The sequence below is a fragment of the Pygoscelis adeliae genome, unplaced genomic scaffold (genome assembly GCF_000699105.1).
Source record: "Pygoscelis adeliae isolate BGI_AS28 unplaced genomic scaffold, ASM69910v1 Scaffold122, whole genome shotgun sequence".
Taxonomy (NCBI): Eukaryota; Metazoa; Chordata; class Aves; order Sphenisciformes; family Spheniscidae; genus Pygoscelis; species Pygoscelis adeliae.
Window position 1 is genome coordinate 6,495,280 of NW_008824358.1, and position 12,381 is coordinate 6,507,660.

Consider the following 12,381-nt stretch of genomic DNA (forward strand, 5'->3'; position numbering starts at 1 on the left):
GAAGCGTGTTCGTCCGGGGCACGGGGAGCATTTTGCCTGCAGACGCTGCTTCGTTTCACCCTGCCAGCGGCCAGGGTGTTGCATGGGCGCCCCAGTTGACCCCCGCACCCCCCTGCTTGCTCGCTGGGCCTGCAGACCTCCGCAACGCTTAAGTCCTGGGGGGAAGCTCAGCAGTGATTTCGCTGCGGGTCTCTAGCGGCAGGACATCTCTGCCAGCCCCAGAGAGCGGGTTTTGCTGTCCTGGGGGACAGCTCTGCCTCTGCGCCGTGGTCGTGTCGCAGCACTTTGCTGTGTGATGTGCCTCTGCTTGCTGGGGACACCGCGACAGGCAGGGACCAAAAGCTGCGACACATCAGCGGGTCTGGGATTTATCCCGTCAGCCGTGAGCCAGCTGTGTACCGGTGCCGGGAAAAATCACCGGGAAACTCTGTGGTTTGTGGCACAGGGACGTGCTTTGCGGTGCTGTCAGTCTGCTGGCTTTTCAGCTCCACGTGCTTAGTTACCTGCAAAAAGAAATGCAAAGAGGCAAAAGTAGGTTTTGGACTTAAAGCGTGCCGTCATCAGGGCTGCCCGACGTTTGGTCGCAGGCTGCGAGCTGCTGGGGGTTTATAGCCCTTGCTCAGGGATGCTGGGGGGTCTCGGAGTCGGTGTGCAGATGGGGTTTAGCAGGGAAGGCAGGAATGAATTGCTACTTCAGTAGCTGCTGTGTGTGGACTAGTGAAAAGCCCTGACTCTGTAACAGCGGGAATCTGCAGTGAGGGGAACTCCCTGTGGATTTAACCAGGAATCCTGGACTGGTTTATGCAAAAGGTGTTTGAACCCCGAGAGTCTCTTTGGAAGTCAGGTGTGGCCCTGGGGGAAATTCACTTCTGACAGCTCCCAGGGGATGGGGAGGTAGGAAACCCTGCAGGCAGGGGCTCTCCATTCCTCCTGCCCTGTCCGGGTGCGAAGGTACACTCAACAAGTGCCTGAGCAGAAAGCTGTTGTCAGCAGGTGAATTACTTCCAGTAATGGGAAATCCAGGGCTAGGGATGTAGGGAGCTTTTTGGCAGACCTGGGTGTTTTCTGATGCCTTCCTTACTGGGACTGCAGCAGAACGAGGCACTGTTTCAGTCGTGGGGTGTGCAACTCCCTGCTTTTTGTTTTTCATCCATAATAAAGAATCTTGCCTCTAATAGCAGGCAAGACTTTCTTGTTAAAACTCCGTTCTCCAGGCGAGTAATGGAGAAGGCATGCGGGACCTGCCGGGCTGCACAGTAAGATCTGCCTTTGCTAGTGCTTTAGTTTTGCTGTGATCCCAGGTGTTTCAAGAGAGCAGCAGTGTGCTTGCAAGTGGATTTATTTCCACGCCAGCTTTTCCCTCAGGCCAAGTTGCGGTAAGCGAGGGGAGCTGCTCCAGTGTGGCAGGCACCCACGCAGGCACGCCGGCTTTCAGTTCCTCGGCTCTAGTGTGGGCTTTTAGAGCCAGCCTAAGCAAATCGCTCTGGACACAGGTAAGGGGTGTCCTGCCACACAGGGCAAATCCCTTCGAAGATGCCGTGAAGATAACCACATCCCAAACAGCTGGGGATGGAACGGGTACCCAAAGGCAGCGCTAGATATGAGAAATTCCTGTTGTCACATGAGTCAGAGAGGAAAGTATTTCATTCCTGGGCAAGCAAACACCTCTTTTCACTTAATCAGTACAGAAAACGAGGCTAAGATCACCTTTGCTCTTTGCCTTTAAACTTGAAGGAGCCTGGGGGAGCAGAAATCATCCCGGACCAGGCGGAGCGCTTGCCAAGGGCAGGGACACGCGTCCGTGTCCTCCCCGGCCAGGGGTCCCTGCCGGGGGAGCTGCTCTGGCCAGAGCTGAAAAGCTTTGAAATGCAGCATGAAAACAGCTGTTTGAGGTTGGATTGTGCCAGGCAGCGAGTGGCTCCAGCCTGGGTAACCTCTGGGAAGAGCAGGGGAGGGAAGGGGATTTGGGCTTGCTCGCTTGCTTGCATTTGGCACATCTTTTTGGAGCTGCCTGGCTGTTTGAGAGCCGGTGACCCGGCCCGCAAGTAAATGGCAGTGGACTGCATTTTGCAGCAGTCACATGGCCTTTGTTTGTGTTGGGATGGTAAAGCTTAGGAAGCAGGTTGGAAAAGCTTAGGGTTTTTTTTTTTTTTTTTTTTTTTCTAAAAGGGAAACCCATTGTTTTGTGTGAGAGCCAGGGAGAGCCTTGCGCTTTTCTCTGCACCACCAGACCGGGCAGAACTTAAAAAGCCTTCTCAAATTTCTGTCTAGAAGTAGCATTTCTCGAGGGTTAAAAATAGTGAGCCATTTAGCAAAGGAATATATCCAGCCTCAAAATTAGGTTGTGTTTTTTGGCTCTCGGGAAAGCGCACTAGGCTCATGCCCCATTACTCACAATAGTAATGACGTAGTTTTAAAAACTTGTCGTTTGGTGTTTGAGGACTAAGACCTGCCTCAAAACATACTCAGCTGAACTCCAGTTAAATAAAAGGGTTGTGCTTTCTACCTGCGGTATTAGCTTTTAAATTGTGAATAGGTTTTTTTTTCGGAAGAGGCAAATTAATTTAGCTGAAATTCCTGTCTGGCACGATGCCTTTGCTTGCTGAAAGCAGCAAGGGAGATTTGCCACTCTGCTTGGGATTTCTGTGTGCCTGTGAAAGCCTCAAGAAGCTCGGAAACGGTCTGGTAAAAGCATCTACTTGTGGTGTATTCTCTAGATCTTATCTCTCAAAAAATATACAGTTTTGTTTGGGGGGAGTTGCTTTATATGGAGCTGCTCTTCATCATGTTCATGGCTGGGGTGAGAAGTGCTGGGAGGGAGGAGGAAAACGCCGTTACAGGACTGGGTATGTTAAGTGATTTGTAGGTGGGGGCACAAAGCCCTCAGAAAGAGCTGGTAAATAGCCTTCCCTTGGGAAAAATGTCGGGGAGGAGACCCTGGGAGAGCAACACTAAACAGCAGCCTGCTCCTACACACTGTCTGAAGACATTTCTTCATCCGTCTGTCTGCAGCTGTTTTACCAAGAAGAGCAGCTCAGTGGAGTCACTTAGCTTAGCAAAAGCGTTTGTGGTTGACTCAGAGAGCATCTCCCCCTTTCAGAGCAGCTCACCCTGTCCTGGGAAGGGAGCAGCATCACCAGCAAAGAGCCTAAAATCAGAGAAATCCCAACCGGGGACTCTTGCTCTGCCCCAGCTGAAAATGCTTGAGATGAGGCCCCCGAAAGGGGTTTGCTGGAGTAAAGTCCCAAATTCCTCCTGCCCAGGGATCCTTTTATATTCCAGTCCCGGGGGTGCAATGCAGCAGAAATAGCTCCTGCCTCTCCTCTGCCGAAACAGAAGCGGCCGAGCACTTTCTTTAGCCTGGGCTGCTCTGGTTTGTTTTAAAAAGGTTTTTTCTGAAGGTGCTGCTTATACATCGTCAGGCTTGGGGCAGCCGCCAGCTCCATGTTTCCTCCTTGGGACTCTTATGAGAGGTCTCCTAGAGATTTTGAATATTTGAAGCATCTGTAAATGAACTGCCTTTAATTATTAAGGGAAGCAGTGGGGCTTTGCAGGGTTTTGGAAAGGGGCATTTGCTGGCTGGTGCTAGCAAAACCGAGGTCTTCTCTTGCAGATGGTGCGGACCGAAATCGAGATCCAAGGCTGTACCTGTTGGCAGAGTCCCACGGCCCTGAGCGAAGCGTGGCAACCGTTGGTCACTGGCCTCACCAGAGCACAGAGCAGCCCCGGGAGGAGCCCTCAGCCAGCTCTCTAGGACAGATTAAGTTTAACCCCACGGTGCGACACATTGTGATTAATGAGCACAAGGATGTCACGTTTAATTGCTCCATCAAAGTACCTCAGCTGCTGCTCAGGCCGGACACCCCAGGCATTTCCTTGTGGAAGGACGGGAGGGAGCTGCATGTGCTGGACCGCATCGCCACCAGCCACTTCGAAATCTCCGACGAGGAGGAGGTGGCAATGACCTCCACCTTCAGGTAACTGGCGCAGTCCTTGCTGGAGGAATGCCCTGAGCGTTGGCTCCCAGGGAGAGATGGGAAGCCAGATGGCTAGCAGGAGCTTGGGGCTGGGACTAGGACGGGCAGACGCTCCCTAGCCCCCAAAGCTTGTGCTGTGGGGTGGTTGGTACTGATTGAAGCCCACCCCCAGGCTGGCAGTATCGCCGTGTCCTCCTGTGGCAGCTGTGTGCGGGGCAAGGCTCCCTGCCAGAGCCCTGATATGGTCTCTGTTCTCTCTGGCAGCATCCTTGCCGCCCAGCGCTCGGATAACGGCTCCTACGTTTGCAAACTCAACATCTCTGGCACAGAGGTGGTGTCAGATCCCATCTCGGTGCAGCTGGAAGGTGAGCTGGAGAAGGGCTAGGGCGGATGTGCCGGAGGTGTGGAGCATTGTGCCCTGGCTGAGTGTGATCTGGAACCTGTGAGCTGTCCTCCAGAATCAGGGAGTCCTGGCTGGGAAGGGGCTTGTTGCTGGAGCTGGGCACAGCCCCGGGCAGGACAGTTTGGGGTTGTTGATAGGGCTGTGTTTCCGAGCTTTCTGAGTCTCTTGCTTCTCTGCTTGTCTCCGTGCAGGGCTCCCACACTTCATTCATCAGCCCGAGAAGCTGAAGGTCACCAAGAACAGTCCCTTCAACCTCACATGCCAAGCCGTGGGCCCGCCGGAGCCTGTGGAGATCTACTGGTTTCGCAACAACATCCAAGTCAATGAGAAGCCCTACATCTCCCCATCAGTCCTGACCGTGCCAGGTGAGCCATGCAGCGTCCTTGCCACAGCCAGCTGGGACACCTCTGTGTGGTTACTAGGAAGGGCAGGGTGGGAAGGTGTCTTGTGCCGTCTCACAGCCTGTCCCCTTGGCCTCGCACCTCCCGTTAGGCAGGGGCTGTGTCCCCATGCGCTGTCACAAGGCCATTGCAGCCTGCTTCATCTTTGTGTGGCACTGTGCATTGCTGACGCTTGGCTGGAAAGCTCAGCACAGGTAAATTTCCCAGGAGGTTTGGCATAAAATATGGCCGTCAAATTGCATACAGTGGGACACGGGGGTCCAGCTTTGCAAAAGAGGTACCACAGAGGTACCAGTTTGCAAAAATGAGTCCCAGCCTGTTACTGCTCCATCCTCAGCGCTGGGAGCACGGCTCTGCCCAGCACCATCTGTACTGCTTGTTCGGCAGCCCTGGGGACCGCTCTGCCAGGGATGATCTGGGGGCAGGAACCCCCATCTGACTCCCTCTGGCTGCTGCCAGAAATTTCTTCCTCAGAAGAGGCAGGATACTCAAACAGCTCTTTCCTAAGCAAGAAGCAGATTTTGCCTCTAGCCTGTGGCCAGGCCACCAAGTACACTGCTGCTGTTATGGGCTGCTTTACTGGTGGTCGCCGCTTAATGTCTCTGAAAGACCTTCGGTTGGCCCCTACAGCGTGTCTCCATGTCAGCCTGGTAGAGCACAGGGAGAAAAGTCCTTCATGTGACATAAAACCCGTCATGGTTTTGCTGCAGAGGTAAAAGAGAGGAGGGATTTCTTGATTTGCTCATGAGGAGAAGGCCACTAGCTAATTAGCAGCCACGCTATAACTGACTCGTCTTGGCGTCCAAAGGCAGCCTTTAAAAGGCAGTGAAAGCCGGAAGAAGTGACTCATTCCTCTTGGATGTTCTTGTATCCGGCTGGCACACGCTAGGTCGGGTCATTTGAACAGTCCCCCTCCTAGCCCAGGAGCCTCGTCGCACTGAGAGGCACTGCTGCTGGTGTGAGCAAATGCTCAGCATGTCCAGCGCACCGTAGCGAGCCCTTCACCTTGCAGCAGCAGCAAGCAATGTGCCCAGGAGTGGTAGCCCTGCACCTCCAGTAAAGTCCTTTGCATGAGATGAAAATCCTGAGCGCTGTTGCTGCCCGGGGTCATCTCACACAGGCCATGCCAACACCCCCGGAGAAACAAGCAGCTGGCTGCACTCGGGTATTTCCAGTGGCCCCCAAAAGTAGTTGTTCTCCGTTATCAGCTGGGAGATTTGAGCAATCTTCGACAAGCAATAAGTCATCTGATTCAAGCTGTGGTGGTGGGCTCTTCTGCTTTCTGCCTTCCCCTCTTTGAATGCAAAACAAATGCTTACTCAGGAGGTTGTGCAACGGCGCCTTAGAAACGTATGGTCCTGCCTGCTGTGCCGCGTCTCGCACTGACGGCACGTTCGTGCTCGCGGCGTGGAAGGTGGGTGAGCTGGACGGCGGGGGTCACCCCCGGGCAGTCAGCACAGAAAGGCCGCGAAGGGAAGCGATGAGTGCAAAATAGAAGGTCTTTTGTGGTGCTGGAAAAAAAATAAAGCAACAGTGCAAGAAAGGAAGCCGCAAGGGTTTTCTGTGAGCAGCAGGTGAAGAATTGGTGTGATTTGTGCATTTTGTGCAGGTCCAGTGAACAGGTCCTTATTTTTCCCCCTGCAGGTCTTAATGAAACGGCGCTGTTCAGCTGCGAGGCTCACAACAGTAAAGGGCTGACCGCCTCCAACCCGGGGCAGGTCAACGTGAAAGGTAAGCGGCAACGCGATGTTTGCTTTACCTGTTGACTACATGTGTCCAGGCAGGAGCTGTCCTGATCTCCACCCTTCCCAGCAGTCATTCTACGAGAGCTGAAGGAGAGGTTTTTAGCACTCCCATACTTATTTTTCCTCCTTTTAAACCTATATTTAAAATCAAGCAGGGTGCACGTAGTAGCGTGGTCACCCAGTGCGGTTCTGTCATCCCAGTATCACTGCTGTGGGAGGAAGCACCAAAACGCACATTTGAAAGCAGAGCTGTCAGCCCCAGAGCAGGTTTCGGAAGGGCTGTATCACTCTTTTCCTTCCTTCACAACCAGGGCGGTGCTCGCAATTTTCCGTAGGAAATGGTGGAAATTCTCGACATTCCTGACGGGAGCCACTCCAGCAATGTGAGGAAGGTGTTCCCCAAAATATGTCATTGCCTCTAAGCAGCCCAGAGAGCTCACAAATATAGAACATGGTCAAGATAGTCCTGCAAATGACTTTTTCCTGCTTCCCTGTCCAGTGGTCTGAAACATCCGCGGTTGTTTGATAGAGGTACACTGATAGAGGATGCGGCTGTAGCCAGGGCAGTACCCGGGATTCACGCACAGTCGGTCTGAGCCCTGGGAGCTGCCTAGGGGAAGCCAGATGTGCCACGTTTGTGCTTAGGCCTCCAGCTAACTGCCCTTGGCTTTTCCCTGCAGGAATACCATCCGCACCCGCCAGCGTGCATGTCCTCAACCGAACGGCCCACGGAATCGTGATATCCTGGGTGCCGGGCTTTGATGCATTCTCTGCCTTGAACAGCTGCAGTGTCCAGGTGAGCATCCATAACCTCCCTTTGCCTCTGCAACCTCCCCTCACACGGATGCTCCAAGGCAGGTGGAAATGAATGTTGTTTGGCCTGAACCACATGGATTTGACCAGACCATTGGTTTGGGCAAATTGAGTTGGACTTTCCCAGCGGTTTTGAAGGGGGAAACTGGCACGCTGTCTCACCCGTGCCCTGCGGTCTGGGTGGCTGGGGAATTTGTGGTGGCATGATGTTGAGGAGTCAAAGTTGAGCAGCAAGCAGAGTCCCCAGGCGCTGGGACCTGGGGCAGCTGGAGCACCGCCGAGGTGGACAGGAGGCTTGGAAGGAGCTGCTAGAGGCTAGCTTGGTGGTGTCTGCTCACAAAGAGTGGCTTTGCTCTGCCTGCTGCGAGGGGGGAAAGTCAGTGGAAGGGGTCCCGCAGAGAAGCCGACGCAGGGTGTGTGAAGCAGGCTTTTGTCCCGGGAGCGGTGTGGTTGAGTGGGGGCAGAAACAAAGGGCGATAGGAACAGGTGAGTTGCCTGCCTGGAAGAGCCCATGTGGGCTCGTGCCTGTGAAGCGTGCGGGAGCAAGCCGCGAGAATCTCTCCCCTCAGGTGAGACAGTCAGTTTCTCATGTCTCTTCATGGAGAGATGCCCAGAACTGCTCCAAGTAGCTCTTCGGGAGACTTTGCAAGCCTTGAGTTGCTGCAGGCACATGCTTGTCCCTACTTTTACCTCCTGGTCAAACACTTCCCAAACAAGCAGCCTTCCCGCTGGGGTTTGGAGGTGGAAGTTTCTCTCGACTCTCCACTCCTTGCAAGTACTGGGAAGGAGCTGAGGGGCTGCCTGTCTCCTGGACAAGGCAGGGAATGCCATCTCCATGGGTACAGCCCTGTAACTAGTTTCCACCTGCTCTATCTGTTTAACATTGCCAGGGTTTACAGTTCAAGCCCATTGCTTGCTCTCTTGTGGATATGTTTTTTATACTGGCTAATCTATACTCCGGCTGAGGTAATGCATGGAGAGAGGCGATATTTGAAGCCAGGTAAAAGTGAAAGGAGTTACAGGGAGGAAAGGTACCAGAGCTAATATTAGCACTGCGTCCACTGCTGCCTTCCAGCTGGAGCTTGGGAAGTGGGGTGGAGAGCCAAGGAATTTCCTATGACTTAACATTCACGGTCTGTCATTAGGAAATAGCCTTTCAAATTGGAAAACAAGACATGATTTCTGGCAAAAACACAGCTGTGACTAAGCCCTTTTGCTCCTGTCCCCTTTGATAATCCCCTTGCCCACCGACCAAGTGACTCATTTCTGAGCACGCTGGTGCTTAAAAGGGAAGCTGTTGCTGTCACACCTGCCAAGTTCAAACTGTTTAAGTTTGCAAAAAGCCTGTTTTTTTAAAAAATACATAAATTTGATGGACTCTCTCCAGAAGACAAGTTGAGGATCGAGATAGCTGAGCTGGGCTCGATGCTCAGGCGAACGGCCAGTCCCAGTGGTGCTTTCAGGAGCAGCATGATCACTGCTCATGTCCCTCAAAGCATCTAGTGACGGCTTGGGGACCTTCTCAGCTTTATGAGGCTGAAGGCCTCTTTCATTTTGGCTGGAAAATACTGCTCGTGTTGATGCTGAGACCGTCCTGAGCATCCTGGGCTACCCAGAGGGGTTCTCTGGTTGCTTAAGCAGAAGGGCAGGTCTCCTCCCACCCCAAAACCACACGTGGAGGCTTTTGAGAGGACTGTATGACCTTCTGCTTGTAGTTCACGCTGAAACACATCCTGTGGGTTGTCTTCTGAGTTAACTGTCTCGCTTGCACTGGCGTCCCTCGTTCTTGCTCTTCCCTCTTTCCTCCCACCGCCCAGGCCCAGGCCACTCTTTTGGTGCTTCCCACGAAATGAGACACTTTCCGGAGAGCTGCAAGGGCTGTGTGGGCAGCTACATGGGTGCTCAATAGCCAGCCCTTTGGGGAGAGAGCAATTTCTCTTTGTGTAAAAAGCATGACTTGTTTTTAGTACGTTGAATTCATCCATGCTGCTAAATGTAATGATGGAGTCTGACGAGGTCTGTGATTAAGTCCCACAACATCTGATGGCGCTAAGTCCTGCGGTCTAATGATGTGTTGCACGAAAAAGGACTTTGTTTGTTTGGGACTCGCTGCCTGGTAATGTTATTGGGCGCTCCTTCTGCTCCATGCCATAAGAAAGAGCAAATCATCCCTCCTTCCTCCTTTCCGCAGTGATGGCGATTTCACACATCTCTGCCACGTCCCCACCGCAACTCTTTCTTCTCTGCGTGTGTTGGAGCCCTTGCCCTGGGCCCCGTGACTGGCCTGCCATCAGCTTTCTGCTCGGCAGAGACGAGTCAGCATGCAGGAACAAGACCCTGCCGGTGTTTGGATGGGAGGCAGGGAGGGAGGCAGGGCTCTGGATTCTGTTTACAGATGTGAAATTCCTGCCACGCGTCTCACCCTGCAGGTTGTTGCTGACTAATCCCTGTTTGTGGATTGATTTTTCAATTAAGGTCAAGGAAGCTGTTCCACGAAGCAACGTCTCACTTCTGCTCTTCAATACCTCGGTGCCTCCCCACGTGTATCACATCCAGCAGCTGGGGCCCATGGCGGACTATAACATCCGCGTTTCCTGTGGGAATGAAGTCGGCTGGTCGCCGTTTAGCCCGTGGATAACCGCCAGCACCACCGAGGGCGGTAGGAAATGAGTAGCTAAGACTGAGAAGGGTTTCCCTGCCTCGGTCGCGCAGCTGTGCTTTGTGCAGGACTCTCTGGATGAGAGGTTGGTCCAGAGTCATGGTCGCTTACGGGGTGGGACATCTCGACTCTGTTGATTGGGGAAAGGATATTTACCCGTGGGTAGTCACCTGCTGGAAATACTAAAGGCTGTAGGAGATACCGTGTACTTTCTGGTTGAGCTACAGCTCATTTTCCATCAGCCCTGCACCCATCCACGTGGCTCCCCTCACCTTCTTTCTCTTTGATTCCTGCAGCTCCAACCACCCCACCACTGAACGTCACGGTGTCATTCAATGAATCCAGCTCCTCCCTGGAGATCCGATGGGTGAAGCCGCCCCTGGGGAGGATCCACGGAGAACTGCAGGGCTATCACATCTGGTACAGGTGGCAGAACTCCAAGGGGTTGGTAAGTCACTGGGGGACTGGGGAAGAATGGCTAAAGCCTAGAAAAAATCCCAGCAGGCGTCAAGCAGGGATGTCCAGTTTGGTGTTGGTACTTCCACATATTCTTTCTGAGCTTATTTGTCTGCTGCCTTGTGCTTTCATCTGGACTTTTTTAATACAAGTGGTCTCTCTGTTGCGTGTTTATGTAACTCGTGGTAATGCCCTAAGTCAATAATATTGGGAAGAAGCAGTTCTGCTTGAAGGAGACAAGAGGTTTGCTACCACGGCTCCTATTCTCTAAAATAGAAGTGAGACACTCTTCCCGGTGTTGACAATCTTTGGTATGGCCTTTGGAGTGGCAGTCAAAGTTTGGCAGCATCTCTTGGCACTTTCAGCAATGGAGTCAATCATAAGGCGTTTGGGAGAATTTGTTCCCTGGGTTTTGAGTCGTTCTTTACTCGGATGGGATGTATTCCGTGCATTAACTCATCTGCAAACCCATGGCACAGAGTTTCACAGCTCAAGGAACATTTTGGGGCCGGGGACCTGTCCATGAGCATATGAAGTCATCTGGCACAACCTTGGTTGCCTTTCCCAGGATTTGGGAAGTAGCCTTCAGGAATTTGCCAGGAGGAGGTTGGCCTGACCTCTCGGGCAGTCCTGGCTCATCTCAGCTATCGGGCAAAAGACCATCCCGTCCAGGCTCTGCCAGTGGTCGGGGAGCCCCTGGATAATTGCGCAGATGTATCCAGCTGTCGCCTCTGCGCTGTGGTTTGGTCTTCCTCTGTCCCAGGCTGAAAGCACAGAGGGGCACTGATGGCCTGAACCCGGTGTGGAAAAAGTGACTCACCCCCTATTTTTTGTAGGATGCTGCATTTTCTGTTCTCCTTTTGCGCCTCTGAAAAAGAGCATGTATAGATCCAGACTGAATGAAGTCGGGGAAACGATATTATGGTCTTGTGACTAGCATGGAAAAAAAAGTGCTGACATATTTGTCATCTCTCAAGTGGAAAGCAAAAAACAGGACTTGCCCTTTAAGCCCTGGGAGACTGTTTTGTTGTTGTTGTTTTTTATAAATTTCCCCAGTCAAATGCTTGTGGGGTGAAATTTCTGCATGGGTTCCTGGTCAATAACTGTTCTCATTAACGCTGGCTTTCAGGAGGCTCAAAAAACCCCTCTGGTGGGGAATTAGTTCAGGTGGGAGGTAGCTGTGCAAGGGACCTCGGCTCTTTGCAGACCGAAGGAAGCAGTTGTGTTTGTTGCCTATTTGTTTCATCAGCCTCCAGGTTTTATGGAAGGCAAAAACGCGTGTCAGAACCAGCCGAGGGCAGGGGCCAGCGCGTCTTTTTATAAGGGCTGTCGCAGAATTAAGGGGCACAGGAACGGCTTGAGCCTGTGCCGTAACCTTTCTGCAGAGCACCATGGGCTGGTGCGGTGCCCGGTTCTCCCATGCACCCCCAAGGGTCTCCTGAGCCGATGGACAAACAGTCTGAAGCACAAGAGCAACATGCTTGCTGTCGAGTGGAGCTCTGATTTCTCAGAAGTAAAGTCTCTGAGTTTTGGCCCTGGACAGGCTAAATATGAAATGCCTCAAAATAACCATCGGTTTAACAACGCCAGCATGATAAAGGCGGGGGGGTCCTGTATTTCTGTGTCAGCAGGGCCACCTGCAGGCCTCTTCTTCTCCACAACCAGCTTAAAAACTATTTTAAAAACTTCAGAAAAGTTGTTTTATTTAATTCGCAAACCAGCAGTTCTTGTTTGAGCCAAGGCTGCCGGAGCTGGGACGTGAAGAAATTCCTCAAGTACCGCAACATTCATAAAAACCATTAACTTTGGCAGTTCTGTCCTGCCAGAACGGCTGTCTGCTTTGCCAGCGTGCTCATGCTCTCCACAGTCTGTTTGATAACAGTTGGGCTCTGTCCTCAGATGACACAGCAGAGCTCTCTGCGATATG

At 52.6% G+C, this 12,381-nt stretch overlaps 1 protein-coding gene across 1 annotated transcript in view; it reads left to right on the forward strand.

The window, feature by feature from the left end:
• Positions 1–2,589: 2,589 nt before the first annotated feature.
• The window catches only part of MERTK (MER proto-oncogene, tyrosine kinase), a gene marked incomplete at its 3' end in the record, with an annotated part of 23,021 nt that continues 13,229 nt past the window's right edge, over positions 2,590–12,381 (forward strand). The window contains 8 exon segments of the mRNA XM_009319646.1: positions 2,590–2,704; positions 3,614–3,977; positions 4,242–4,342; positions 4,572–4,745; positions 6,426–6,512; positions 7,207–7,322; positions 9,815–9,998; positions 10,295–10,446. Coding sequence (XP_009317921.1) covers positions 2,590–2,704; positions 3,614–3,977; positions 4,242–4,342; positions 4,572–4,745; positions 6,426–6,512; positions 7,207–7,322; positions 9,815–9,998; positions 10,295–10,446 — 1,293 coding nt within the window.